The sequence below is a fragment of the Stigmatopora nigra genome, chromosome 1 (assembly GCF_051989575.1).
Source record: "Stigmatopora nigra isolate UIUO_SnigA chromosome 1, RoL_Snig_1.1, whole genome shotgun sequence".
Lineage (NCBI taxonomy): Eukaryota > Metazoa > Chordata > Actinopteri > Syngnathiformes > Syngnathidae > Stigmatopora > Stigmatopora nigra.
Genome location: NC_135508.1, coordinates 26,409,151 through 26,433,444, shown reverse-complemented (window position 1 = coordinate 26,433,444; position 24,294 = coordinate 26,409,151). Strand labels below are relative to the sequence as shown.

Genomic DNA, 24,294 nt, shown 5'->3' with positions numbered 1-24,294 from the left:
AGCACGGTGAGAATGATGTTTTTTGACCTCTCCAGCGCATTCAACACCATTCAGCCGGTCCTTCTGAGAGGGAAACTGGAGGTGGCTGGAGTAAGGAACCACCTAGCTGCATGGATCATCGACTTCCTCACCAACAGACCACAATATGTGAGACTCCAGGACTGTACGTCTGATGTGGTAACTTGCAGCACGGGGGCCCCACAAGGCACAGTGCTTTCCCCACTCCTCTTCTCCCTCTACACGTCAGACTTTAAACATAATACAGACACCTGCCACCTCCAGAAATTCTCCGACGACACCGCCATTGTTGGACGAGTGACTGACGGGAACGACCTGGAGTACAGGGGAGTCATCACAGCCTTTGTCGACTGGTGTAGGCAAAACCACCTGCACATCAACACCAGTAAGACAAAGGAAATGGTCATTGACTTTCGGAGGACACCTCAACAGACCACTCAGGTGAACATCCAGGGTAAAGACATTGAAATCGTGGACAACTTGAAGTATCTGGGTGTTCACCTCAACAGTAGACTAGACTGGTCCACAAACATAGATGCCCTGTACAGAAGGGGCCAGAGCCGCCTCTACCTGTTGAGGAGCCTACGGTCCTTTGGTGTGTGCAGGTCACTGTTGAGGACCTTCTATGACACTGTGGTGGCATCTACTGTGTTTTATGCAGTGGTCTGTTGGGGAAGTGGGAGCACGGAGAGGGACAGGAACAGGCTGAACAAGCTGATCAGGAGGGCCAGCTCTGTTCTGGGCTGTCCTTTGGACTCTGTGGAGGAAGTGGGAGAGCGGAGGATGCTGACCAGGATGAGGTCCATCATGGACAGCACCTCCCACCCCCTGCATGAGTCTGTGGAGTCCCTCCAAAGCTCTTTCAGCAATAGACTGCTACACCCTCATTGCAGGAAGGAGCGCTTCCGCAGATCCTTCCTCCCATCAGCCGTCAGGCTCTTTAACTCAAAAAGGCTGTGGGTTAGGACCTCCCGAATTTCGGATACAGTGTAGATGTGCTTGTATATATATGTATGTGTATGTATATATATATCTCACCAACACAGTTACCTATTTATATATTTATTCATGTATTTATTTATTAGCTTACTATTAAGTACCCATTTGTGTATAATGCCTTTTCTATTCCTGCATCCTCACCCTCTTCCTATTGCAACAAAGAAATTTCCCGATTACGGGATGAATAAAGTTATCCAATCCAATCCAAAAGCTGAGAATGGTCAGAATGAAACATAGCAAGCCTAGACCCAGTGTTATTACCTACTACTACTACTGATGATTCTTGGTAAAAGGGGGGGGGGGGGAACTGTGTTAAGTAATTCCCAACATACCATTGTCAACTGCTTTCCGTTGGGAAACTGGAACAATGTCTCTGTCCCAATTAGTTTTTAGTTGTTAGTTGTTAATCTACACAATGACACTTCCAGCTCTTTCGAAATCATGCAACTATAACATTAGTATGAATAGTGTCAATATTGCAGTGTATGCAAACTTACCTCACTGAGGTAAATGAAGAAGGAACAGGTGGATCCATCCACACCATAATTGGTGTAGCAAGTGTCAGAACGCCACATCTCTTTCATCCACTGAACAATTAGAAAAGGAAATAACTTTTTAATCAATAAAACTCAGAGTACAAGCACTTGGGGTTCAACAAGATGGTAGTGTTTGTTCATTCGTTTCAAGGTACCCCTGAGCAAGACATGAATCCCACCAGCAAAAAATCCTACAGGTACAGTTGTAGTCAAAAGTTTACATACATTTGTGAGGAACAATGTTATGGCTCTCTTGAGTTTCAAGTAATTTCTACAACCCTGATTTTTCTCTGAGAGTGATTGGAACAGATATTTCTTTGTCACAAAAAACATTCATGAAGTTTGGTTATTTTATGACCATTATGGGTTAACAGAAAAAATGAAAATATCTGCTTGGTCAAAAATATACATACGGCTGCGCTTATATTGGTAACTTCAAGTAGGTGCTTTTGGTAGCCATCCACAAGCTTCTGGCAAGCTTCTGGTTGAATCTTTGACCACTCCTCTTGACATAATTGGTGAAGTTCAGTTAAATTTGAAGGATTTCTGACATGGAATTGTTTTTTCAGCATTGTCCACAAGTTCTCAATGGAGTTCAAGCCAGGACGGTGGGAAGGCCAATCAAAAACCTTAATTCTAGCCTGATTTAGCCATTTCATTACCACTTTTGATGTGTGTTTGGGTCATTGTCTTGTTGGAACACCCAACTGCGCCCAAGACCCAATCTTCGGGCTAATGACTTTAGGTTATCTTGAAGAATTTGAAGGTAATCCTCTTTGTTCATCATCCCATTTACTCTCTGTAAAGCACCAGTTCCATTGGCAGGAAACAGCCCCACAGCATAATATTACCACCACTGTGCTTGACGGCATGCATTGTGTACTTGGGGTTAAAGGCTTCACTTTTTCTCCTCCAAACATATTGCTGGGCTTTGTACCAAACAGCTAAAAAAAATTCCGTCTGACCACAGATTTTTCCTCCAGAAGGTCTTATCTTTGTTTCTCAGTCGAGCCTTAAGGTGCCGCTTTTGGAGCAATGGCTTCCTTCTTGCACGGCAGCCTCTCAGTCAATTGAGATGCAAAACACGCTTGACTGTGGACACTGACACCTGTGTTCCAGCAGCTTCTAATTCTTGGCAGATCTGCTTTTTGGTAATTCTTGGTTGAATCTTCATCCTCCTGACAAATTTTCTGTCAGCAACAGGTGATAGCTTGTGTTTTCTTCCTGAGTGTGCCAGTAACAAAACAGTGTCATGCACTTTTTACTTACAAACAATTGTTTGCACTGTTGCTCCTAGGACCAGCAGCTGCTTTGAAATGGCTCCAAGTGACGTTCCTGACTTGTTGAAGTCAAGGATTCACTTTTTCAGTTCCATGCTGAGCTCCTTTTACTTTCCCATTGGAGCATTGGTGGGCATTTGCATCCAATGAGCCCTATTTAAATGGCCTCAGAGAGGTCACCAGCTGTAGTCACTCATAATCACTCAAAACAAGTTAAGAGGCCATGCTAAGATGCTCATTTCACTGACACAACTTTCTAAGCTATCGAAATTGCTAATTCGTGTTGCTGTATGTATATTTTGGACCCAGCAGATTTGATCATTTTTTCTGTTAACCCATATTAGTCACAAAAGAACCAAACTCCATGAATGTTTTTTGTGACAGAGAAGTATCTGTTCCAATCACTCTATCAGAAAAAAATCAGAGTTGTAGAAATAACATGAAACCCAAGAGAGCCATGACATTATGTTTGTCAAAAGTGTATTTAAGCCTTTGACCACAACTGTATGCATCAAGGTTTTCTCATCAGCTGCTGTTGGACGTCACTAAAAAAAGGTTCAAGACAAAAGCTGAAATTGCAGTCACAGCAGCTGCCTTCAGACTCTGATACAGTCTCCCCATCTTGGTAAGGATGTCCTCAGGTCTCAAGAGGACTATAAAACCTTTTTGAAATATTACCTAATTTCTCTGGCACTTCACAATTAAGAATACCTTTATAAAATGGTATCTCTACTCATGAAATTAATTGCTTCCAGACCTTGTTTAATTCAATTTTTTGTAAATAGTAGTAGTAGTAGTATTTTATCGACAAATTCCTTCATTCACTCCAAGGTAGACCTGGATGATTAGGGTTTGGGGGTAGTTATTATCAAATCATTTTTGTCAGCAATATTAATAAAAACAATAATAGTCAATACATTTAAACTGAAATTACTCCACCCGAACACCACAAAGAAAGTTAGCCCTATGCAACGTGATCGCTAGTTCTAGAGCAATGTTCAGTAGACAAAGATGGTAAGAAAATTAAAAAAAGCTTTTTATCGATAGAGCAAAATGACTACAATGCAGCTATGGATAAAGGATGAAGGAAAACACCAAGCTGACCCACATGTTCTGAGTGCTCGTTTTCTTTTATGTTGTTTTTTAAAATCCCTCTTAATTGCTTGTGAATAAAAACCGGCCTTATTGAAAATGTCCCAAACATTTTTTTATCCACTCTTCCTCATTTGAGGACAGCCTAAGTTCTCAAACTTATAAAAAATAAAGATCTCAACTCTCGCTTTATCAGAAGTCGGGGAGCCCCAGACTTCCTTGTAAAGTTGCGTAAAACATTAACAAGTGCATTTCAAAGGACATACATATTTCCTACTGGCTCTATGACAAATTCGCAGCCAAACAGTGACACTTAGTGACACTTATGATGGTGGTGACACTGATGATTGAAATATTGATTGAAGGTCCCTATGACATTTAACCGTGACACGGATTGAGAGATTATATGCAAGGATTCGTGACATACAAATTCCCTATGACAAAAAACAACCTGTCAATAATCATAATGATGTCTTTAACATGTCTCAGTGACTGTTGTACCGTTTCCATGACATCATTGCTGAAACTTAATAAAAGCGCGACTTGGGACTTGGGAAGAGGAGAAGGTCTGCTGAGCTGAGTGCGTGTCCATAATGGACTCGCGCCTCCAACCTTTCCCAGCCGCGCGGTTGCTTTAAAATATAACAGTCTCATGCCTCGTTTTTCCTTTGTGCAAGGTTGGTAAGTATGGGGATCTGTAACGTCAGACCCAACATTTAACTGGTGCCGAAAACCCGACCTGTATCTGGGCTGACGACCGCCGCCGGACTGAGGACACCGAGAATCTGTCGACAGCGTCTCCCCTTGCGAGACGGGTCTCCCCCTCTGGCCCCGGCCGTCCACCTGGAGACCGGGTCCCGCGAACCAGACCGGCACCAAGGACTAACAGGTATTTGCTGTTTAATTAATACGCTTATCACGATTTACAAAAGTTTGCAAAAAGAACACCAAATAAGTAACATAACAGAGGCAGTGTTTTGAAAAAGAAACACCAAATACCGGTAGGAACGTTCAAGAGGAACGTTCTAGAGGACTTGGGGAGTAAAGAGAAGCGCTAGGGCTGGGCCCGTGAAGTAAAAATCCCATGGTACATGTAGGCCGGACATCAAAGGGATCACTGTAGTATTAGAAGAGATCCGTAACACTTATTTAACTCGTTTTTTCTAACCTGTTAAAACAAAAGTGGCGTTATCGGGTGTCGTCGGTCAGAGGAAATTAAACAACACCGCAAATACGTAACAATTTACACCTCCCCACTCCACGCTCATAAAATAGCTGTGTTCACAATAACTAACATTTCGTAAAACTTTAATTAGGAAACGGTGCACCAAAAAATAGGAGTCTCCTAGTATAGTGAGAGTGTGCGCGTGTCTCTGCGTGTGTCCGCGTCTGTGTGTGCGTGTGTCTGTGTGTGAGTGAAGGGAAAGGCGTAGCCGCCGCCCGCTGCGGAGTAGAAAAAAGAAGAAAGAAAAAAGAAAAAAAAGGAAAGAAAAATGGCCAGTCACTGAGAAAAGCATGCAAGTAATCTTCATATGAATAGATATAAATATATACATACATATAGACAAGAACGCTGTGACACGTTCATAAATTTTGATGATTGCCGCGCAAAATAGGAGTTTAAATGGCGAAAGATGAAGTTAGACGGATAAATAAGATGTAATTATATACAAGTTATTATAATAATATACCATAAGTATTTAAGAGAAGGATTTAAAAGCAGAGAAAATTAACAATATTAAGGATATCAAACAGAAAGACAATGCGAAAATTGCATTTTTTCCAAATTATTAGGATACAATAAATAATTTAGATATAATCGATCGGTTACATATTAATGTGGAAAAGGATTTAGAAATTTGGAAGCAATTTCTGAAATCGCCAATAAGCCTTTTTGGATGGTGATGAAAAATTATGGAAAATTGTTTAATTCAAAGAAATTTTTCGATGATAATGCATTGACTTGGAGGAACAAATCTGCAATGCGAAATTTTGGCACTGAAATGAAAAACCAAAAACAGTGCATCATATGAAATTCCAAAGTACCGTTGATTTATAGTAATAATGTGTTAACTGACTAATTGACGTGATTGATTACAGGTTCCATATTTCATTATGAAATCATTGCGCCCACAGGACGAGGTCACCCGGACAACAAAATATGGAAATCTCATTTAGTAGACGATAGACAAACCGCCATCATTCACTACACGATTGGAGCTACATGATGAGTCTAATCTGGCTATCTGCATAAAAGAAAAAACTTTAAAGCAACGCAATAATTTTGAGTTAGCAGATGGAGACTGTGCTTCTCAACAGGAAACATGGAAAAGACGCACGAGCAATCCAAATGAGAACATCTGTACCAAGTTTTGCTGACCAACCAGCAGACATGAAAATAGCTGAAAAGGAGGATGCAGATCCACCTTTACACTGTAAGGAGGTTCTCTCAGTGGAAACGTCTGAGGAGATAAGTAAGAAACTTTTTGACGTGATCAGACGTAGTGGCAAGCACTCCAATCTGGATCGGAAAGATTATTGCCTTGGCAGAAATACCGTAAGCCATTAGGAACTTTTGATATTGATCAGGAACTTTTGATATTGATTTTATTGTCTCCATAAAAAGAGCGAAAGTGTTTCAATTGAGACCAAACCTTCTTACAGATAGTCAATGTGATTGATTAGAAAGAAAATGGGTAGAAATGTTACTGGACTTTAATTTTATGCCTGACTATTGAAAAATATTGATTGAGAAAGTTTTACAGGAGATGATGGGCAAACTTCAAAGATTGGAATGTGACATTTGATAAAAAGACTACTGAATTGGGATATTTTCAAATACAAACAACTGAGTATAATATGCAACACGATACACATTATTGAATGAATTCGGACTTCATTAGAATGCATTTTATAAGTAATGAGTTTTAATTGCTCTAAATGACTCAATTAAGCTAAAATTATTAACCCTAACAAACAAAGGGTGGTTACATTTAGTGGGTTCAATTCTACTCAGATTTATACATGTGTGCATTTGTTTCAAGATACTAATTGATTTGAATGTACCTGTTGCAGAGAACGGAAAAGCTGTTTTCCTGAGGGGAGAGCAGCCTGATTTGCTTTTTGTATTCTTTCGATTTTCGGTATGATTAGTTAATTTGTGAAATTGCAGGAAAGGAAAAAACAAATACAATTATTGATCTTAACTAGGAAGCAGTGATCAAAATAGAATACCAGCTAGAATATTTGATTTTGACTGAAGGATTTTAAATTTTCACAAACTATAGTTATACAATAAGTAAGATTGTTGTGATTTTGTTCATTGGGGTTTTAAGCCCAACCACACAGCGGTAAGCAAATGTTAGGCAAATGTTAATCACACGCTGAAGACAATGACAGAATACAGGAGCTAAAGCAGCAGCAGAAAACACTTACCAAACAGCATACACAACAACAAAAACTGAGTCGATCTAAAAACTGTTAATTGATTTGAAAACATTGCACCACAGAAAGAAAAGATGCATGGATACATGAAGAAGCAGAACAATCTACAGACGGCCTATTTACAGCTAAAGGCCTACCGTGCCTACCAAAGAATTTATTCCAATATTGAGCCATGGAAAAAGCCATGTCTCAACAGAGGGAGGATGTACATGGCAGAGCATGTGTTCCATGTCCCAGAGGTCTAAATACCTACTTTAAAATTTTTGTAGGAACTGTTTAATTTGTTACAATGTGCAAGATGACCTCAGGCCCAAACAAGTGCAACAGGGAGACAAAGTTGGAACCTTCGCGAGGTGTCTCCTGAGCGGCCGCCCGTTGCCGCCTTCGGATGCAACAAATACCACCAACGGCTACCCCCCGGAAGAATCCGCGTTCCAGGGCCAGCTCTAGCGCAGCTGAGGGTAACCCTTAGACGCCTGGGTGGCCTAACAACAACAACAACAACAACAACAAGTGCAACAAGTGCAACGTCCAAAAGAGCGTGGGACTTGAGGAGCGAATAAATGGTACAATAAAACCAAGAAACCGATAAACTTGTCCGAAGAACATGTAAGCTGCCGTGATCCTTGTGTCTACACCGCAGGAGGTGGTGAAGTCTGGTGACCAGATCCTGATTTGAGTCACAAAAAGGAAGTCCTGGCCCTCGCCATGTTGGGAAGGCCCCTTCGTGGTTCAACTCACCACCCCCACCGCAGTAATAAATTGCTGAGAGGTCGACGTGGATTCACCAATCCCAAGTCAAAGTAGTTCGAGACATCGGTGACTCTGAGTAGACTGGAAGTCGGACAGTTCCAAAACCCTTGTCCGTGAAAAAATCATCTGACGTCTGCTCACCTGCCACGAGCACCGCCCACCTAACCTTGACCTCTCATAGTTTTTACACCATCACACAGAAGCCAAAATGAAATCCGCTGCCACCCTCATAACTGTGACTGTACTATCAGTGGCAGCCTGGATGTGGCTGAATGCCCCGCCACCAGAGATTCGAGTTGAAAAATGAGACTATGCCGTGCTGCTGTCACAGAGGAAAGTGAAGTCGTATGAAAAGAGCGAGTCGAAGAACCAATAAAATATGTGCGCGCCTGTGTATTCAGGCACCTCTGCAGGCAGCTACAGGCGTCTGTTTGGGTCTTTTTCACCGTGGCTGAAGAGAGGAAGGATAGTAGAAAGCATGTGGACTGTTGGCGTAAAAGGAGATCTTCTCTCTAAAGCGTTGGGGAAAACTTATACTGATGAGGAGTTTGACGAACTATGTTTCGAATTTGGACTGGAGCTGGACGAAGAACCAAGAAAATATGTGCGCGCCTGTGTATTCAGGCACCTCTGCAGGCAGCTACAGGCGTCTGTTTGGGTCTTTTTCACCGTGGCTGAAGAGAGGAAGGATAGTAGAAAGCATGTGGACTGTTGGCGTAAAAGGAGATCTTCTCTCTAAAGTGTTGGGGAAAACTTATACTGATGAGGAGTTTGACGAACTATGTTTCGAATTTGGACTGGAGCTGGGTGAAATTACCTCTGAGAAGGAGGTAATCAGCCGTGAGCAAGGTGATGTAAAGACAGCGGGAGCGTCAGATGTTGTCCTTTACAAGATCGATGTACCAGCAAACCGCTATGACCTTCTCTGTTTGGAAGGTTTGGTCCGTGGACTGCAGGTCTTCAAGAATAAGTTGGAGGCCCCTCGGTACAAACGGGTCAGCCCAATTAGTGGGGAGGTTCAGAAGCTGATTATCACCAAGGAGACAGCAGCTGTACTGGCAGCAGTTTTAAGAAACATCACATTCACGCAGGAACGCTACGATAGCTTCACCGAGCTCAGGACAAATTCAGGACCACAACTTATGGTCACCAGGCACTGGCCCAAATTGAATCACGTTGTTTGACTTGCACCGACTTTGATCTTATATATCTTATCACCATTTGCATCCAACACTTCAACTTCTTCTACAGTGAAAGGCTGTAAACAATATTCGCTAAACATAGTAACCATCATGTCCAGCACAATCTTTGCCTTAGTCGAGTCTGTGGCTGTGCACTCAACAAAGACATTTTTTGTCATCAGAGTAATTTTTGAGTGATCTCCATTGATGATGGGAGGCATTGACAGAACAACACCATTGCTATCATAAATAACAAGGTACAAAGGCTTGTCTTCAATAATATGGAGGAAATGTTTTAGGTGGCTGTCAGTCTTGTACAGGCTCATGAGTTGGGTGGCTGTGTATTCTTTGAGCTGGTTTAGGGGCTTGAAGAGGATTGAAAAATGAGACTATGCCGTGCTGCTGTCACAGAGGAAAGTGAAGTCGTATGAAAAGAGCGAGTCGAAGAACCAATAAAATATGTGCGCGCCTGTGTATTCAGGCACCTCTGCAGGCAGCTACAGGCGTCTGTTTGGGTCTTTTTCACCGTGGCTGAAGAGAGGAAGGATAGTAGAAAGCATGTGGACTGTTGGCGTAAAAGGAGATCTTCTCTCTAAAGCGTTGGGGAAAACTTATACTGATGAGGAGTTTTACGAACTATGTTTCGAATTTGGACTGGAGCTGGACGAAGAACCAAGAAAATATGTGCGCGCCTGTGTATTCAGGCACCTCTGCAGGCAGCTACAGGCGTCTGTTTGGGTCTTTTTCACCGTGGCTGAAGAGAGGAAGGATAGTAGACAGCATGTGGACTGTTGGCGTAAAAGGAGATCTTCTCTCTAAAGTGTTGGGGAAAACTTATACTGATGAGGAGTTTGACGAACTATGTTTCGAATTTGGACTGGAGCTGGGTGAAATTACCTCTGAGAAGGAGGTAATCAGCCGTGAGCAAGGTGATGTAAAGACAGCGGGAGCGTCAGATGTTGTCCTTTACAAGATCGATGTACCAGCAAACCGCTATGACCTTCTCTGTTTGGAAGGTTTGGTCCGTGGACTGCAGGTCTTCAAGAATAAGTTGGAGGCCCCTCGGTACAAACGGGTCAGCCCAATTAGTGGGGAGGTTCAGAAGCTGATTATCACCAAGGAGACAGCAGCTGTACTGGCAGCAGTTTTAAGAAACATCACATTCACGCAGGAACGCTACGATAGCTTCACCGAGCTCAGGACAAATTGCATCAAAACATCTGCAGAAAGAGGAGTCTGGTGGCGATAGGGACTCATGACCTAGACACCATCTCAGGTCCTTTCACGTATACAGCTAAACCACCAGGAGACATCCTCTTCAAGCCCCTAAACCAGCTCAAAGAATACACAGCCACCCAACTCATGAGCCTGTACAAGACTGACAGCCACCTAAAACATTTCCTCCATATTATTGAAGACAAGCCTTTGTACCTTGTTATTTATGATAGCAATGGTGTTGTTCTGTCAATGCCTCCCATCATCAATGGAGATCACTCAAAAATTACTCTGATGACAAAAAATGTCTTTGTTGAGTGCACAGCCACAGACTCGACTAAGGCAAAGATTGTGCTGGACATGATGGTTACTATGTTTAGCGAATATTGTTTACAGCCTTTCACTGTAGAAGAAGTTGAAGTGTTGGATGCAAATGGTGATAAGATATATAAGATCAAAGTCGGTGCAAGTCAAACAACGTGATTCAATTTGGGCCAGTGCCTGGTGACCATAAGTTGTGGTCCACCCCCCCCCCCCCCCCCCCGAAAATCATTGTCACTAATTTCCCAACTTGGACATTGAAGTGTTACATGAGTGTTCACTAACCAAACTGTCAAAGCCCTACAAGGTATAGCAGATGAATTAAGAGCCCTTAGAGAAATGGAGTTGCAAAATTGATAACAGCCAAGGATGGAGGTGTGTGTGCCATAGTTGGAGGACATTGCTACATTCCTAACTTCAATTTCAGTTCCATTCTCAGTCCAAGAGGTTCTCGCCAATTCCTGAGAATGATTCTAATGTTGTAAATCTACTAGTGATGTAATACTGAGAAGGCTTAATTGTTTTAGTCTGATGTCCTTTTAAATCCACTACAGGAGGGAATGTAAAGTTGCGTAAAACATTAACAAGTGCATTTCAAAGGACATACATATTTCCTACTGGCTCTATGACAAATCCGCAGCCAAACAGTGACACTTAGTGACACTTATGATGGTGGTGACACTGATGATTGTAATATTGATTGAAGGTCCCTATGACATTTAACCGTGACACGGATTGAGAGATTATATGTAAGGATTCGTTACATACAAATTCCCTATGACAAAAAACAACCTGTCAATAATCATAATGATGTCTTTAACATGTCTCAGTGACTGTTGTACCGTTTCCATGACATAATTGCTGAAACTTAATAAAAGCGCGACTTGGGACTTGGGAAGAGGTGAAGGTCCGCTGAGCCGAGTGCGTGTCCATAATGGACTCGCGCCTCCAACCTTTCCCAGCCGCGCGATTGCATTAAAATATAACACAGTCTCATGCCTCGTTTTTCCTTTGTGCACGGTTGGTAAGTATGGGGATCTGTAACTTCAGACCCAACATCCTTCAGCCCAGTCACTTCATCGAAATCTTCCGGGAGTATCGCAACGCGTTCTTGGGCAAGCCGGGAGACATGGTCTACCCAGTGTGTCCGAGGTCGGCCCAGTAGGCTCCTCCTGGTGGGACGTGGCCGGAAAACCTCCTGAGGGAGGGATCCAGGGGGCATCCTGATCAGAATGCCCGAGCCAACTCATCTGGTTCCTCTCGATCTGGAGGAGCAGCAGCTCTACTGCTAGCCCCTCCTGGATGACCGAGATTATCACCTTATCGCTAAGAGAGAGTCCGGACAGCCAGCGGTGTAAAATCTTTTCAGCCGCTAGTATCCGGGATATTTTTCTTTCGGTCATGACCCACAGTTTGTGACCCTAGATGAGGGTAGGAATGTAGATCGACCTGTACATGGAGAGCCTCACCTTTTGGCGCACCTCCTTCACCACGACAGACCGGTGCAGAGTCAGCATCACATTAGATGCCGCACCGATCTGCCTGTCGATTTCCCGTTCCATTCTTCCCTCATTAGTGAACAAGACCCCCAGGTATTTAAACTCGTTCACCTGGGGAAGGACCTGATGCCTTACCCGGAGCGGGCATACCACCTTTTTACGACTGGGGACCATTGTCTCAAATATGAAGGTGCTGATTCTTAGCCGTTACGAATCGTTCCAGTGAGAGTTGGAGATCACGACCTGAGGAAGCCAACATAAACACACCATCTGTAAAAAGCAGGGATGCTGTACTAAGGGCAGCAAACTGACCACTAATACTGTTACGGCTGTCAGCCCGGGTACACATTATGTTGTAGGTTGTGTTTTTTTTTTTCTGGAGGTACCTGGAGCTGTGGCTCCACCCCGGTGGCAAAGCCCTGCCCAGGCCAACGCAGCTGTGACTACTTCCCAATCATCCGTCCTCCAATCGAGATCCACTTCCTGTCCTTATTTAAACCCTCTATTTTTCAGTTCTGGGCTCGACTGTCTGTGATGTAGATGCTGAGGCAGTGGAGTCCTGACTTTCTTTAGATAGCACCCATTGTCTAGAGATAAGTAGGTTTTGTTTGTCCCAGCTTCACCTGATTTGTAAGTACGCTATGCATTGTTTTATGGAGTACTTATGTTGATAATGTTAATTATTTTGGGCTGCATAGGGGGATAAGTTTAGACGGCACGGTGTAAACGTATAGTTGGTTGCAGTTATATACGTAGTTTATTCCCCTGTCTAGACTTTTATTACATTAGTTCTGACAGTGGCACCCTTAGGCCTTATTTACTGTATTTTTGGGGTGTTCATTTGAACACCTGTCTGGGAGGGAGGTTTTTTACCTTTTTCATTTGAGGGTGCCACTTTAGTATATTTTGCTTCCCCTATGTTGTTCCGTAGTCCAGGTTTTCGGGGGACTTTGTTGTAAATAAATTATCATTGAATGCTACTTACCTGGTGTGTCTGGCTACTCAGGCTGATTTTTTCTGCTGTGGTAGTTGTGACTCCCTGGTACACCTTACCACCAGGGGGAGTCATAGCACTCACCTTGCTGGATCCGACCATCTCTGCCTGTCCCTCACCCCGCATACACCCCTCCGGAGGATAACAAGTCCACAAATGGAGATAATAAAAATATGGCCGTCGGACGCGCTTTCTCAGCTTCAGGACTGTTCTGAAATGGTGCGGGAAAAACAGTCCTGGAGCTGAAAAGGGCGACTTCAGGATTTTTTTTAAATTATCTTTATTTGTGGCTATCCATCCATATCCGCCCGCATCTATATCCACCTGCATCCACTATTACCCGCATTACATACCCACCCGCATCCATAGCCACCCGCATCCATACCCACCCGCATCCATGCCCACCCGCATCCATGCCCACCCGCATCCATACCCACCAGCATCCATTGGGCAACACGGACTCTCAACTCCCTCCACAGATTTTATGTGGGTTGAGATCTGGAGACTGGCTAGGCCACTCCGGCACCTTGAAATGCTTCTTACGAAGCCACTCCTTTGGTGCCCTAGCTGTGTTTGGGTTCAGTGTCATGCTGAAAGACCCAGCCCCGTCTCATATTCAATGTTCTTGCTGATGGAAGGAGATTTTCACTCAAAACCTCTTGATACATGGCCCCATTCATTCTTTCCTTTGCACAGATCAGTCATCCTGGTCCCTTTGCTGAACAACAGCCCCGAAGTATGTTTCGACTCCCATGCTACACAGTTATGGTGTTCTATCCGTGTTCCTACCAAAAAGTTCTATTTTGGTTTCATCTGACCATAACACATTCTCCCAGTCCTCTTTTTGACCATCCAAATGCTCTCTAGTAAACTGCAGACGGGCGTGGATGTGTACTGGCTTCAGCAGGGGGACACGTCTGGCAGTGCAGGATTTGAGTCTCTGGCGGTGAAATGTGTTACTGATAGTAGCCTATGTTACTTTGCTCACCGTTTCTTTACAACAGGTGTTTTACTGATTGCAGATACAGTGAACCCTCGCTACTTCGCATTCCACTTATTGCTGCCTGCAGAGCTTCGCGGATTTTTTTGGTCATTCTAAAAGTGAGTACATTTTATTCTAAAAGTGAGTAAAATTTTTGAGACACCCTGTAGATAGCCGTTACTATGATGACTGTTAGGTATCTCATTAAAAAAAAAAAAATTAAAGATATTAAATTAAAATTATAAATTACATCGTCCTACAAGGTGTGGAAACAAAATATTCAATTAGAATTAGTAATTTCATCATTTTATAAATTCTAAAACACAAAAAATGCACGTATGCGCAAAGCATCATGGGGGATCACGGCCGCGCCACGGCCGCGTCACTTCCGCATCACGGCGTTTCACTTCCGCATCACGGGCATAAACATAACCTGATTGGCCAGCTGAATGCTCACTGAATATACTCGACTCCCCATTGGCCCATTCACCACGGATGCCCATTTTCAGTCCACGCCTATCTCGTGCTATACAGTACGCTTGTCGCCAAGTTAAGCGTAAGTTTTGTGAAGCCCTTCGTGATGCCTCCCAAACACTCTCCATGCACTGGTTATTTGGATCCGTGATTGTAGGGCGAAGAAAATCAGCCTGGACGGAAACTTAATCCGAAGTAAGGCTAAATCTTTGTTTGATGCCATGGTGCATGCGAGTGGTGAGATGACCAAGTCGGCGAGTGAGGAGGAAGAGGATCCTGCTGCCGACGACGCCGCTGACGTAGGTGGCCTTACTTTACATAATTTGCAGGACCTCTTTAATACAGCCAAAGACCTCCCAAGAAAGGCCAAAGAAATGGACGATAGCATGGTGAGGGCAGTCGAGTTCAGCAATCTCATCGATGAGGTCATGGCTGTTTACAAGCGCATCCTCACCGACAAAAAAAAACAACGTTCCCAACTCCCCATAATAATGTTTTTTTACGCGCCGCCAAAGAACTGGGGAAGATCCATCCTGACTGTATGATGTTTTTGAATTGCTGCTATGATGTTTTTGAACTGCTGCTATGATGTTTTTAAATTTCTGAGTTTTCTGAATAAAAGTTTACATTTATTACATATGCAGTGATTTTTTTGTATGCACTAACATAACACCTGCATTCTAATGTGGAATAAAACACCTGAATGAACAGCATATTAGCCTGGTGGTGGTTTTGGTCACGTGTTATACGTTGCTATAAGCGTTTATATTTTTTTAATGGTGCCCGGCTACTTCGCGGTTTCACCCTTCTGCGGGGGTGTCCCGGTCCCCATTAACCGCGATAAGCGAGGGAACACTGTACAGTCTTCCCAGCCTGGTGCAGGTCTACAAGTTTGTTTTTGTTGTCCTTTGACAGCTCTTTGGTCTTGATATAAATCCCCAAAAAACACTTTAACAATTTTAGTCCAAGTCCTTTGCCTTCTTGTGGTCATGTCTAGTCTACATTATCCGAGATATTCGGGGCATTACTGTAATGGCTGGATGGATGTTTGTTATAAACGAATCAGTCAAAACATGGGCTTTTTTTCTTGTTCTTAAAGCATGAGGACAGTCAAACCTGTTGTTCGAGGATGGCTTTTCCATGAAGCTAGCCAGCAGCAAACCCACACATGCGATCCGTGTGAAGCCTGGCATTTTACGTTCAGCTCTTCCAAAAAATTAATGTCTGTTGCGGCCAGGCTGCTGGCCGACGCCACAGGCATAGGCTGTTGGATTGCCGGCCGACCGGCTGGGAAATTAATCTTCCACTTCGCTCCTCTTTACTGTCCAACAGTCAATTAGCCGTCTAGTGAGCTGTATTTTCGGATAAGTGCAACGTCAGCCCATTGCCCGGGTTTCCATGTTGCTCCGCCTCAACGTCCCACTATTCTCACCGGTCAAAGTGCTCTATTCTCGGACATAGCCGATGCCATTCGCTGTAACTTCGCCCGGGGCTCACATTTCTAAACCCCCACCCCCCAAAAAATATCCTATTTCGCTGATGCTCTCTATCATCCAATTCGACGAGCAAGTTTTATTTTCTAATACTTTGCTCCGATTTCTGATAAAAATCCACTCTCACATGGGCCCGGTTGCTCAGAAAGCTCTACTTTCAGATAAAAATGATGACCACCACCCGTTGGTCGCCATTGCTTTTCCTCCGTTGAGTTACAGTTCTCTGTTTGCTGCCATTTTCCTAGTGGCAAGCTGAAGAAAGGGGAGTGGCTTCCGCTTGCGAGTTTAAGTGTGGATTTTCACATTTTTATGATTATTCTTCGCAAAAAAATCAGCAAAGAATTGAAGCTGCAAAGTGAAGAAGGATCACAGTATATCTAGATATTAATACATTACAGTCTTCATGTCTGGTCTACATTATTCGTGAAAATCAAGGGATTCATGTACGGGGAGAGTTAAATGTTGGTTTCTTGTATTGGAAACTATGTTATCACAAGGATACAGAAAAGGACCAGAGATGGGATGTCTGTCATGACTTGATTTGGTACTAAGTGAAGCCGCTAAGTGATTAAGCATCACAGCATATTGGAACAGTAATTTGCATATTTTTGAGTAGCAGTAGAATAAGTAGAATTACACTATACTGACACATTAGAGTCTTCATTTTTGTAGTTGTTGATATTTTGCATTAGATATGCTGTTTGTTTTGAATTACTTTCAGCTCAGGTAAAGGTTGTTCGACTGCTATCAATTTAAATGTGCTTTTATGAATAAACTGTATGCACTGAATTTACCTTAAGCTTGGCCTCACAGTGAGGAAATCCATCCAATGGCGGTAGCTCACACTTCTCCTGGGCTCCATTTAAAAGATCTAACAAGAATAGATGAAATTTAAAGGGAGAACAAATCATACAGGTCAAAATGTTTAGCTATAAATCATTTGAATATGAAATGATTTTAACATTTGAGGAATGGCCAAGGAAAAAACACTAGATCAAAGTAGGTATATGTTCTAAAAATGGCCAGTTAGTCCACAAAGGGCCACAGTGGGTGTATGTTTTTAGTCCAACTCCAACCGAACAAAATGTAATCTTTTTATTTATATTTGGCTATTACTTTAAGTTTTTACTTCATGCTTTACAAGCGCTCAACTCTTTTTGAAGGGAACTACACAGTCACATTTAGGACCAGCCCTTGTTAAAGTGTTGGAATTTTTTTGTACAAAATCCTGCAGTGGAGGAGGAGCTTTGTGATGGAAAATTTTGTGAACTAAGGTGGCATCTGCACAGAACCGATTAAGTTTGGATTTGATTGGATTCGAGAACTTTTTTCATCACGTATTTGTGTAATTTCATTGTGACAGTAGCAAGAGGGTGAGAATGCAGACCCGCAAAGGCATAGGTATAAGTTAGACAGTACAGTCGCAAAGGCCGCAGATCAACAAAGCAAAAGCACAAAGCAAATCAAAGTATATGCGCTCATTAAGAATCACCAAAAACACGAAACCGGCAAGAGTGGAGGGAGATAACACTACCGGCTGCCACTTGAACGGCGCCATCTTGGTTGCGGTAGCAAAAATGGATACAGACTCAAAAAGACACTGTAAAGTTGGACAAAAACTGGAACCACACACAGGAAGTCTTCCACAAGATGGGGAACTTCTGCAGACTGTGACCAAAGTAGAGAATATGCAGAGTCACTCTTTCAAACTTATCCGCACAGTTCCTCAGTAGTCTGGAGCTGAAAACAACAGTCGCGGAGTGAACATCTCGACTCCGTTTCCGGCCTGATAAGCGCCGACAGCTCTTGGATGATGTAAATACTTGGTCAGAAGCGTTGCTTCTTCTAACGGCACTTTTGTCCAGCTCCAAATTTCCAGCGGCATTGAGGAATTGCTTCTTCTGCTGCGTATTGAAAAAGCTAGACCCATGTGTATGACAGCGTAGGCATGGCTGAATGGTTCCAAAAAAGAAGTAGCAGAAAGAAGCCAGGCTAACAGAAGAAGGAAAATTGTAAAGATATTAAAGTAAAAAGTATTAAGTACAAAGTAAGGTAAAAAGGAATGTGTATAAAATATTAAAATGTAATTAAAAAAAGATATAAGGGCTGTAAAACACGAAAAAACAGATTGGACATTTATCAGTATTATTCTATATGTGCTATCATTCATGAATGTTTTATCAGCACTTAAGTATGCATACAGTATCTTTTCTCTTGCTGTATTTTTTTTGTGGGGACTGTGAACTTTGGCCACCCTTCCTTTCTGTAAGGTGATTGGACATTCTGGGAGGCTGTTCAGGACCAAGAAAAAGCGATTTCAGTAAAAGATGTGATCTCAGCGATTATTCATGCCAACTGCCACTGAGGCTGTTTGATGGAAAACAGATTCTCTGATTTGCCACACATCCATTTTGTATGCTTATACATTTTCATCTCATCTCATCTCATTTTCTGAACCACTTTATCTTCATTACGTGGAATGAGAGGAGGAGCAGGGGGGACATGGAGAAGTGTATTTGTTGGTGTGGCGGGAAATGTGGGCATATGTAACGCAACTGCCCACACAATAAATTCTCAGAGAATAACAATACGTTAGCATTACTAGACAAGCCAATTTCTCAACAAAAAGAGAGAGTGGAATTACAAAAGATGGACATAGAAATAAACTTACCTGATATGAGTTTTATTTATTTGATAAGGGACAGCATATATCACTGAACCTATTTATATTCATGTTAATGAACATTTAGTAAGTAAATATATAAGATTGTAGCCATTGGCTAATTTCCAATGTACACACACAAACCCAACAACACGACAAACCTACCCACGAACACACCCACCCTTCCAACACACACATCCACCCACCCACCATTCCAACACACACATCCACCCACCCACCCTTCTCACAGGCGTAGGGATACGTCATTGCCTTCTCACAAACGTAGGGACACGTCATTGCTTTCACCCACTATGATTGGCTAATGATAGAGTGGACTAACCAGAGCTACCAAACTGTATTTGGAGCAAGACGGACTTTACAAGAAAAAAAGCTCGACATTATTAAGAAAAGTAGGAGAACTCCGAAGCAACCAAGCCTGTCACAACCGAGAAAAAACATTTTCAACACTAAATCGAATATAAAAACGTATGCCAGAAATACGATAGGACAGGGTCTACTTTCGGCATTAGCTTCCATGGCGATAGAAAAGGAGGAAAGAAAGGAGGGTGGATATTGTGTAGAGATAAAAATGTTTTTTTTTTGTGAGTGGCTATGGCTATATTCCTAAATAATATCTAAATTGTATGAGGTTATTATTTTTTAATGTATATGTGTGTGGGGGGTGTGTATGTGCGTGCGTGTGTGTATGTGCGTGCGTGCATGCATGCGTAGGTGGGTATGTATGTGTATATATATATATATATATATATATATATATATATATATATATATATATATATATATATATATATATATATATATATATATATATATATATATATATATATATATATATATATATATATATAATAGATATATATCTAATAGAGTATTTCATTGAAAAATAATTGTAAAAAAGAAAAAGAAAACGGATTTTGCCTATCACAGGTTGTCTTTGGAACGCAACCACTGCAAAAAAGGGTATACTGTATATGACAAATGATATTTTACATTCATTAAAAGTGGCCCTGAATGTAATGTTCAGAAAAGCTCTGTTGACAAATATTATAGGATACTCTTGTTATTGTGATTATAACATGTTTGCCTTTTGGTTAAATTTACAGCAGCCGAAAACCACCATAGTACTAAAAACACATGACTACTAGAACGAATCCAATGTTGTGACAAAATACAATACTGTCCAATATTTGGAAATATCTGTATCCGGTGCCAATAACGAAACTGAGTATCCCATAGGGGCAACACTAATATAAACTATGCTGACAATTCAATCAATGTGAGATACCTGCCACATTGACTTTCTCTGGATTGGTGGAGCTTTGCAGGAGGGTGCTGGAGCCATTGGTCAAACTACTTCCAGTGCTATTGTAGATGTTCTCCACCTTGTACTCAAGCTTCGCCAGCCTCAGCATGATATTATCCAGCAGCACGGCAAGTGTTTTCTTTAAGTCTGTAAGAAAAAGGCATCATAATACTCATGTGCAATGCAGGTATAGTTATTTTTGTTTAATCATTTGACCAAAAAGTCAGTGGTACCTTTACTTACAAAATTAGTTGGTTACAGAAGTCCTTCAGTAACTCTGAAGTTTTGAAAGTAGAGGCGCATTCTGTTCAACACTCTTTAATACTACCATCTAAAACCTTAACAACTATAAAAGTATAAACATTTTGGAAGAAACGTGTGTGCAAATGTATGCATTTATGAAAAAAATATAGCAGAAATAAAATGTATTCATTAATCCATATAATATACGGGAACGTGGCAACACCTGCATATCCCCTACACTGCGGTATCGCTAGCTAGCCAAACGCTTTTTTGGAACGATCGTTCAAAAGATTTAAGAGGCAAAAGCAAAGGAGGAAGACTTTGCATGTTTATACACAATGAATGGTGTGGTGAATGGGATTTAGAACTATTGGCAATACGATGTAGGCCCTAATATTTAACGAGATACCTAACAGTCATCATAGTAACGGCTATTTACAGGGTGTCTCAAAAATTGTACTCACTTTTAGAATAAAATGTACTCACTTTTAGAATGACCAGAAAACCTTTATTTATGAACATAGAGTGAAGCGAAACGGCATCGAATACATGAGACAAATGTAATTGAATAATCATGTTCGCAAATGTTCAAAGTGATGACCATTATTGTCCAGACAACGCTGATAACGCGCACCAAGGGATTCGCAAACATCGCGAAACATGTCATTAGGAATATCACAACGTTGACTTTCAATTTCCAATTTCAATGCATCAAGTGTACTTGGTTTGTTGCCATAAATGTAGTCTTTTAAGTAACCCCACAAAAAAAAGTCCATGGGAGTTAGGTCTGGGGACCGCGCAGGGTATTCAGTGGGGCCCCTTCATCCAATCCATCTGTCGGGTGACACTGCATCAAGGTAATCTCGTACGTTGCGATGGTAGTGGGGGGGTGCTCCATCTTGCTGAAAGTAAATCTCGCCGTCATCACCAAACATCTCAGTAGTTTGTGGACAAACAAATTCCTAATATATGCATTTTTTGAGACACCCTGTATATACCTCCGACTGTGAACGTTAACACGGCACTTAACCTCCTGCTAATGGCTGTAAACAAACAACAGCTTGACCGTCCCGATGGAGTCTTTATTGTCGCTGGTGACTTCAACAAAGCGTGTTTAAAGACTGTTCTACCTAAGTTTATTCAATACGTAAAATGTAATACTAGAGAAGACAAAACTCTTGACCATGTCTATTCTGAAATCAAACATGTTTATAAAGCTACTTCCCTCCCTCACCTAGCTGTATCAGATCACCTCTGCATATCTCTCACCCCCGCTTACACCACACTCCGGAGGCTAACAAAGCCACAAATGAAGATAATAAAAACTTGGCCCGAGGAATAATTTTCTTAGCTGCAGGATTGTTTTTCCCGCACCGACTGGAAACTTTTCGAACATGACAATCTCCAGGACTACACGGACACCGTACTTTCCTACATCAAAAACTGCATTGACAACGTCACTATAAATGAAAGGATACAGGTTTATCCTAACCAAAACCCCTAGATGACCAATGAGACACAGGCACTCATCAAATAGTGTAACACCGCCTTCAGATCAGGGGACAAGATTAAATATAGAGCTGCCAGAGCAGAAATCAATAGAGGCATTAAAAAGGCGAAGGAAGCCTATAGTAAGAAAAGAGGAGCACTTCACAGAAAATAACCCAAAGAGGATGTGGAAGGGAATACGAAATATTACCAACTTCAATAACAATAATATGTCTGTTAACGCAGATGCCCCATTAGCGGAGGAACTGAACCGTTTCTTTGCCCACTTTGAGACTGACAAATCAGACCCAGTCTCAACTCCCCCACCACCACCCAGCAGCAATACACTGAAGTTCCGGGAAAAGGAAGTGAGACTGGTAATGCGGTCTGTGAACACTAGCAAGGCTGCTGGCCCAGATGGAGTACCTGGAAAGGTGCTCAAAGCCTGTGCTGAACAGCTTGCTGGAATCTTCACAAAAATGTTCAATTGTTCCCGGTAACAATCCATCATCCCATCCAGCCTGAAATCTGCCACCATTATCCATGTCCCCAAAAAGCCAACCATTGACAGCATGAATGATCATAGGCCTGTTGCACTCAAGCGTGTGATCATGAAGTGCGTTGAAAAGTTGGTAGCCCGCCATATCAGGAATACAATCCCTCCCTCAGTTGACCGTCACCAGTTTGCTTATAGAGCAAACAGGTCCACTGAGGATGCTAGCGCCATTGCTCTACATACAGCACTGAGCCACCTGGAACAACATGGGAATTACGTGAGGACGCTTTTCATTGACTATAGCTCAGCCTTTAACATCACAAAACCGGACATTCTGACTGACAAACTCTCCCACCTTGTACTATTCTCTTGCATCTCCTGCTAGATAAAGAATTTCTTGACCAAGAGACCACAAATTGTTAAGACTTGGTCCCCACGTCTCTTCCTCCATTACACTGAGCACTGGCTCCCCTCAAGGCTGTGTACTGAGTCCTCTTTAGTACTCCCTGTACACATTTGACTGTACACCAATCCACCAGTCTACCTGAATCATTACATTTGCTGAAGACACCACTGTAGTCGGACTCATCTCAGGAGGGGATGAGTCGGCCTACAGGCATGAGGTCAACAAACTGTCTTCGTGGTGCTCGGTGAACAATCTCACACTGAACACCACGAAAACTAAGGAAATAATCCCGGACTTTCGCAAAAACAGCACAGATTTGCCCCCACCCCTCATAAATGGAGTATGTGTAGAGCCCAGTCCTTTAAATTCCTGGGGGTCAACGCCACGGATGAGCTTTCATGGTCTACAAACATCCCGGCAGTGGTGAAGAAGGCTAAAAAATGACTAAATTTCCTCAGGTACTTAGGAGGAACCTGGACACCAAGCTTCTGATAACCTTCTATAGAACCACTGTAGAGAGCATCCTGACATACTGCATCAGTGTGAAACGCTGGAAGCACGGTGGCAGGTCCAGAGTTTTTTGTTACCTGGTGTGGCACTTCACATACTGATAATAAATGAATGGGAAATGAAAAGGCGTTTCTCATTGTGTGGAATTGCGAGTGGCAGCTCAGTAGACATACTGTAATATTGACAAAGTCGTTAAATTTTTCAGGTGTTCATATATACCAAAATTACTTGCATATAAACTGCCAGCCTGTATAAGTCGAACCCTGAAAATTGCCTTGAAATTTTGTAATTTTACAATTTCTCTCATATAAGCTGCCCCCCTGAATCCCAATTTTCACCTCCATACTCGTGGTTTTAATAGGGAAAACAAACGTGCTGCTTTGAAGTGAAGATATAAATAATGTAATATATATATACATACATTATGTATGTATATATATATATATATATATATATATATATATATATATATATATAACATGATAGATAGATAGATGGGTAGATGGATAGATGGGCGGATGGGCGGATGGGCGGATGGGCGGATGGGCGGATGGGCGGATGGGCGGATGGGCGGATGGGCGGATGGGCGGATGGGCGGATGGGCGGATGGGCGGATGGGCGGATGGGCGGATGGGCGGATGGGCGGATGGGCGGATGGGCGGATGGGCGGATGGGCGGATGGGCGGATGGGCGGATGGGCGGATGGGCGGATGGGCGGATGGGCGGATGGGCGGATGGGCGGATGGGCGGATGGGCGGATGGGCGGATGGGCGGATGGGCGGATGGGCGGATGGGCGGATGGGCGGATGGGCGGATGGGCGGATGGGCGGATGGGCGGATGGGCGGATGGGCGGATGGGCGGATGGGCGGATGGGCGGATGGGC

The 24,294-nt window shown here is 42.6% G+C and overlaps 1 protein-coding gene and 1 long non-coding RNA gene across 5 annotated transcripts in view; one reads left to right on the top strand and one right to left on the bottom strand.

Annotated features, from left to right (window-relative positions):
- Positions 1 to 24,294, bottom strand: part of mgat5 (alpha-1,6-mannosylglycoprotein 6-beta-N-acetylglucosaminyltransferase) — a 115,061-nt gene that overhangs the window by 77,333 nt on the left and 13,434 nt on the right. For 3 of the 4 annotated variants that reach the window (XM_077727020.1, XM_077726997.1, XM_077727006.1), the window contains exons 3-5: positions 20,250 to 20,414; positions 17,076 to 17,152; positions 1,515 to 1,604 (exon numbers count right to left, since the gene is read on the bottom strand). In XM_077727020.1, the coding sequence (XP_077583146.1) occupies positions 1,515 to 1,604; positions 17,076 to 17,152; positions 20,250 to 20,414 (332 nt within the window). The remainder of the gene's footprint in view (positions 1 to 1,514; positions 1,605 to 17,075; positions 17,153 to 20,249; positions 20,415 to 24,294) is intronic. The other variant, XM_077727012.1, reaches the window with a different exon arrangement.
- On the top strand, positions 4,308 to 6,790 carry LOC144203566 (uncharacterized). Its single transcript, XR_013327716.1, has 2 exons — positions 4,308 to 4,814; positions 6,062 to 6,790. It is a non-coding gene; the product is annotated as an uncharacterized LOC144203566 (long non-coding RNA).